This window comes from Palaemon carinicauda, chromosome 4, assembly GCF_036898095.1.
Source record: "Palaemon carinicauda isolate YSFRI2023 chromosome 4, ASM3689809v2, whole genome shotgun sequence".
Lineage (NCBI taxonomy): Eukaryota > Metazoa > Arthropoda > Malacostraca > Decapoda > Palaemonidae > Palaemon > Palaemon carinicauda.
Genome location: NC_090728.1, coordinates 100,587,240 through 100,594,669, shown reverse-complemented (window position 1 = coordinate 100,594,669; position 7,430 = coordinate 100,587,240). Strand labels below are relative to the sequence as shown.

The 7,430-nt window shown below is 30.1% G+C and overlaps 1 protein-coding gene across 1 annotated transcript; it reads left to right on the top strand.

The window, feature by feature from the left end:
• The first annotated feature begins 2,537 nt into the window (after positions 1–2,537).
• On the top strand, positions 2,538–4,737 carry LOC137639141 (elastin-like). The gene is made up of 2 exons (XM_068371449.1): positions 2,538–2,558; positions 3,852–4,737. Exons 1-2 carry the CDS (start codon positions 2,553–2,555, stop codon positions 4,668–4,670), a joined length of 825 nt encoding a protein of 274 aa, XP_068227550.1. The 5' UTR covers positions 2,538–2,552; the 3' UTR covers positions 4,671–4,737.
• The last annotated feature ends 2,693 nt before the right edge of the window (positions 4,738–7,430 follow it).

Genomic DNA, 7,430 nt, shown 5'->3' with positions numbered 1-7,430 from the left:
ATATATATATATATATATATATATATATATATATATATATCACTATTAATTGCTAAGTTATAACCCTAGTTGGAAAAGCAGGATGGTATAAGCCCAGGGGGCCCCAACAGGGATAATAGCCCAGTCAGGAAAGGAAACAAGGAAAAATAATATATTTTAAGAACAGTAATAACATTAAAATAAACATTTCCTGTATGAACTATAAATACTTTAACAAAACAAGAGGAAGAAAAAGTAGATAGAATAGTTTGCCCGAGTGTACCCTCAAGCAAGAGAACTCTAACTCCAAGACAGTGGAAGACCATGGTACAGAGGCTATGGCACTACCCAAGACTAGAAAACAATATATATATATATATATATATATATATATATATATATATATATATATATATATATATATGTGTGTGTGTGTGTGTGTATGTGTATGTGTATATATATATATATATTCATTGAAGGTGATTGTCATAGTGGCGTCAATGTGTTTCTTAAAAGAATACATCTTAATTTTTTGGCCCAAAAGTATATATATATATATATATATATATATATATATATATATGTGTGTGTGTGTGTGTTTATATATACAGTATAGTATATATATATACATATATATGTATATATATTTATTGAAGGTGATTGCCTTAGTGACGTCAATGTGTTTCCTATAAGAATCCTCATATATTTTGTGTCCAAAAGCATATATATATATATATATATATATATATATATATATATATATATATATATATATATATATATATATATATATGTATATATATATATATACAGTATATATATATTTATACATACATATATATATATATATATATATATATATATATATATATATATATACATATATATATATACACACACACACATATATAATATATATATATATATATATATATATATATATATATATATATACATATATACACACCCACACCCACACACACACACACATATATATATATATATATATATATATATATATATGTATGCACTTTATTCATATACTTAAATACATAAATTCTCAGGTCAAAATACAACCATAAAACCTTTCAGAATTATTGACTTAAGTTTTCAATAATCGTCGAAGGTCATTTAAAAAAGTTAAATCAAACTTGTAGTGAAAGGAAAGGAAACCATATTTCCATTATATTCAATAGGACGTATTTTCATTTGAATTTGAAGGTTTTTGTTTTAATCCAATATGAATGATATAAAACTCCAAGTCTTTGTGCATTCTAAGATTTTATCATTACTTTAATATTTTGTCTATTTTAAGTTTATTTGCGGTTACCTAATGTTGTACTCCTGGCGGAAAGGGTCTTCTCAGGAGTATTGTTGTATGTAAATTGATAAGTACTGTCAACAGACTTTCTACCCTATATCTTGTAGATTTCAAGCTGCCCTAGAATACTTTCAAATTTAAAACCCTCGATAAACACGAAAAGTATTACTTGATTTTAAAGTTGTTCAAAGTTGTTAGTGTGACAGATTATGTAGCTTATATCAACAAAGAACTTTTAGCGCGCTAATAAGCCAGTGCTTCTGGTAAGACATTATGTGGCGACATTCAAATCCTATCTAAGCAGTTTTTTTTTATCAATAAAAGAGAGAGAGAGAGAGAGAGAGAGAGAGAGAGAGAGAGAGAGAGAGAGAGAGAGAGAGAGAGAGAGAGAGAGAGAGAGAGTTAAATTTGAAATTGGTTTAGACTTGATATGATACATATCATGCAAAGCAAAATTTCTTTTTTCAGTTTAGATAAAATGGAGAAACAGTTTTTGTTTCCATAAAAAAAGTAGTCATCTTGAAGAAAGACCTGAAAATGAAGAGTATTAAGATACCTATTCTATCATTTTTAGAAATCTCAAAAAATCACTTTTTAGATTTCATTTAGCCAAGTACATATATACTTGATAATAAAAATGGCTCGATATATATATATATATATATATATATATATATATATATATATATATAGATGTATATATATATATATATATATAATATATATATATATATATATATATATATATATATATATATACCGTATGTGTGTATATATATTTATATATATATACACACATATATATGTACACACACACACACACACACACACACATATATATATATATATATATATATATATATATATATATATATATATACATACACACACGCACACACACACACACACACACACACACACATATATATATATATATATATATATATATATATATATATATATATATATATATATCTATTAAAATCAAGCAAAAAGGACAAAAAGACATATGCAAAGAAAAGACAGATTCCAAACAAAACTAGTTACCAACCAAACATGCTCAAGGTCAAAGAGTCCATGTTGATACGAAGCCAGTTTTATCTAGCGAAGAACACCTCCGTTATCTGCATGGGAGGAGCAAGGAGATGGAAAGAGAATGGCTATGGAGGTCCCTCTCGAACATAAAGGAGAGACAGAGAAGAAAGCCACCAGTTCGTACACAGTCCCCGCATACGCCAACTGAGAACCCACCATGAAGGTTAGTCGAAGTGCTCACAATTTTGGTGTTCAGAGTACTAGGCCCAGTTGGTTACAGAGCTGCTATAAGAACTCTACTCTGCCATTTAAAAGTATTGCAGAGCTTTTCATAGTTGTGGAATGTTCTCTAGTCTTATGTAGTGCCATAGCCTCTGTACCATGGTCTTCCATTGTGTTTGGTTAGAGTTTTCTTACTCAGTATTCTATCTTATTTCGGGCTCAGTATTCTTTCTTATTTCTCTTCCTCTTATTATTTTGAAGTTTTTAGTTTATATATGTATAATTTATTTGGATATTGTTACTCTTCTTGAAAGCTCAGTAATGTCACAAAATAATCAATATTCGTTATGAAATTTTACATATCCATAGGAAAGTCTAGCGAAATTTTGGAGTGATAGTGATGTTTATATGAAAACATATAAATAAACAAGATTCTTCAATTGATATATAATTTCTCTCCAGTATTATATTAATAGTCTTTGAAAATTGTAGGCTATGCTCATGATTCTTATAATTCATTAATTTTATAATAGAAACCTTAGTATTAGGTCAATCTTAGTTCATGTGTGATGACTGCTTAGATTTTTTTACCATGGGAGTCTGAGATGAAGAGGGTAGATATCCTTTTGCAAAGCTCGAGAAGAGGCTATTTAAAAAAAAAAAAGCTTCAGTTTTGATGTAAATTTGTTTAAACTTTCATTTTCAGACATTGCTTTATAATAGTTAATTTTGTTACTAATTATTTTTCTTATATATTCTAATAAATTCTAATTTTGAAATTCCATATCTATAATTTATCATCTGACCTTGCAAAGATGACTGTACTTCAGACTTCCTATCCAATAATTTTGCAAAAAATCTCTTTAAGATTTGCAACAGCATTCTAGTTAACTAATAAATTAGAGATGTTTCACTCTTAGTTTTAATGGTCTTTCGTTTCAAATATTTTCAACAAATAAGAAATATTTGAATTATTCTAATTAATAAGTTTTATACTTTATAATGTATAAACTTTTACTCTAAAAATATAAGCTTATAAGTTCCGTAGTTTTAACGATACTCAATTGAGAAGCTAATCTTTTTAATAAATCAAGAACAAAAATAATGTGCATGTTTCAGTTACAATTTCGTTATATATATAGCTAGAAATCACAAAATATAGTAAATCACAAAGACCAAACAATACTTTTTTTTAAATGTTTATCTGAAATGCAAAGTAACACCAAACTGATCTTTATATATAAAACGGAAATTTGCTTGATTTTATGTTCACGACTATTTTGTTTCTTTCCAGGAACTGAAAGTGCTAATCCTCTGCCTGCTGTCAATTTCTACATTAGCAGATGAAAATGAAGACCACTCCTACCTGACTGGAAGTCTGAGCAAAGCTCTCAATCTCCGGCTCAAGAGATCTTATGGTGGTGGTCATAGACCTGTGAAACCGGTTTTAGGTGGACATGTCAATCCAATTCATGGAGGAGCAATTGGTGGAGGCCTTTCTGGAATTGGTCCTGGGGGATTTCCAGGAGCAATAAATCCAGGTCATGGGGGGATTGCAGGAGGGCTAAACCCAGGTCTTGGAGGGCTTCCAGGGGCCATAAACCCGGGGCTTGGAGGAATTCATGGAGGAGTAAATCCAGGTCATGGGGCAATTTTGGAAGAGATAAGCCCAGCTTTCGGAGGACATCCAGGAGCCATAAACCCAGGTTTAGGAGTACACCCAGGAGCCATAAACCCAGGTTTAGGAGGACACCCAGGAGCCATAAACCCAGGTCCCGCAATCATTGGTGGAGGGATATTACCCGGGAATGGTGGGATTGTAGGCCTACCCCCAGTTGGTTCCTCTCAGACCTGTCGAAGATGGTGTCGAACACCCGAAAAACAAGCTTACTGTTGCGAACAGAATCATGAACCTGAAACACTTCCAATCGTAAAACCTGGGCAATGCCCTCCTGTAAGACCACAGTGCCCACCTGTGAGAAGCGGGCCCCCGCAAACATGTTCTAATGACAGCAAATGTTTCGGAGTTGACAAATGCTGCTTTGACAGATGTCTGGAAGAACACGTGTGCAAACCTCCACAAAACTCAGGTGGATTTCCCTATGGTCGATGAGACGAGAATCCATGTTCAACTTGATGGCTCAATATGATTACTCTCTTTTACCTCTTTTTCTATTACATAATGAGTTTGATCAAGGATTAAATAACTCAATAACTAAGTTTTATGTTGTTTCTGCAAACATGTACTCATATATCTGCTAAGAAATGTATAAGAATAACGCAAGTATGCATATATATACATACATACATACATACATATATATATATATATATATATATATATATATATATATATATATATATATATATATATTCATAGTATGTACTTCATATTATATAAATATTATATATCTATATTTGTATGTATATATGTATGTACATACATATATATATATATATATATATATATATATATATACAGTATATATATACATATATATATATATATATATATATATATATATATCTATATATTATATATATCATATATATACTAAATGCCATAATTTACCTGTTTTATTAGTAAATTTTTACAGTGATTAGGACTGTATGGAAAGATGAAGATAGTAGGTATGATTAAGTGCTTTTTACATAATATGTATTTCATATTATATAAATATTATATATCTATATTTGTATGTATATATATGTATGTATATACATATATATATACACACACACACACATATATATATATATATATATATGTATATATATGTATATATTATATATTTCATATATATACTGAATGGTATAAATTTACCTGTTTTATTAGTACATTTTTACAGTGATTAGGACTGTATGCCAAGATGAAGATAGTATGTATGATTAAGTGCTTTTTATCTTATAGCCTTTAGATTATTTTCTGTAGCCGAATGAATACCATATCTACTTTAAGAAAAGTACAAAATTTTGATATGACATAATGTTGAAATAAATTCAATTTGTCAATCAAAGAAAATTCTTTTGTATTGTTTCCATTGTGCAATTAAGTCTGTCTATTTATGTTGTAATAAAATCTTACTGAATCATTTCCAATCCTTGAAACTTGTGTCCTATGCATGGAAAAGTCATTATGTAGTTGTGGGCCTCTTTTTTAATATGAAAACTTACATAGCGGTAGGTTGGGAATGAAAAGATGCACCTTTTACTGATGTAATTTTGACCTCTCTGTTGCCCAGTAAAAGATCGGCAAGTTTTCCTTGTGAGCCCTGAAAGAATCAAGTTTTGTATTGCGTAGACCTGCATGAAGTTTGGCTGCAGTGAAGCAGAGTCAGTTCTGATTATTTGATCTCATTCCCTCTATCCGCGTAACGACTTGACATTTACTGATATTATTTTGATTCTTGAAGGTATATCTCCCAATATTGTAAGAAAGCTAGCTATCGTTTTTTCATCACCATCATGTCCTCCTACACCTGTTGATGCAAAGGGCATCGGTTAGATTTCAGCAGTCATCTCTATCTTGAGCTTTTAATTCTATACTTCTCCATTCATGATCTCCAAATTCACACTTAATGGTCCTCAGCTATGTAGGTCTGGGTCTTTCAACTCTTCTAGTACCTTGTGGAGCCCAGATAAACATTTGCAGAACTAATCTCTCTTGCAGTGTTAAAAATTTGCCGTAAAAAACGGTAAAAATCCTGGAATAAATGTTGCCAGGCATTAAGTAGTGATATTACGGTCACCAACCCGTAAAAGATAATAACAAAGTACGGTAGAAATTACTGTCGTCTGTATTTTACTGAAATGCAACGGAGAACAGCATAATTTTATGTAGAATTTTTCGATTAAGAATACGTTTTTTTTTTTTTTCTTAATCAGTGTGGTGAGTATGAAGAGCATGCTCAAACCATCTCCATATACCCGTCAACATGACCTCATCCACTTATGGCACTTGAGTAATCTCTCTTATAGTTTAATTTCTAATTCTGTCTTTCCCTTTAACTCCCAATATTCTTCTGAGGGCTTTTTTCTCAAATATATAAAATCTGTTGGAGATAGTTACATTGTGTTACCATGACTCATGGAGTCCATACAGTAACACCGATCTCACTAAACCTGATATACGGCCTGATTTTTATATGTAATTTCAGGCGATTTGATTTCCAAATTTTACTTAAGCTAGCGTATCCCTGATTTGCTTTTTTCAATCTTTCAATAAACTCCAATTCTAAAGACCCTGTATTAGTTCCTAAGTATTTAAATGATTCTACCTCATTAATCCTTTCTCCTTCCAATGACATTTCACTTTCCATTGCATATTTCGTTCTCACCATCTCTGTGTTTCTTTTATCTAACTTGAGCAAACCTCCTGTGACATTTCTTGAATTCTGGTAAGCAAGCATTGGAAATCTGTTATACATTGAAGAATAATTTTCCTGTTTACATGTCAGAAACATTCTGGGATCTTGATGTTATGATTAAGATTTCTTCTACGATAGTAAATTTAACTTAAGCAATCTGCAAGAAATTTTCGGTTTGGACCTATAGCCTTTCTTTCAAATATGACTTAAACTAATTTTCCTACTGTTTGAACTTAAAAATCATTAGCTGTTTCTTGTATGCCAGTATGATGGAGATGGTGATCATGATGATAATGAAATCCATATTTAGAACTATCATCAATAATTCTAACTTTTATTATCATTATCATCATAATTCAACTATTATTATTATTATTATTATTATTATTATTATTATTATTATTATTATTATTATTATTATCATTAAAAGTAACATTGATACAAAGATAACGTTTAAATTATATAAACAGATATCTCGAGATGATAACTCCTCATCCTCACTTTCT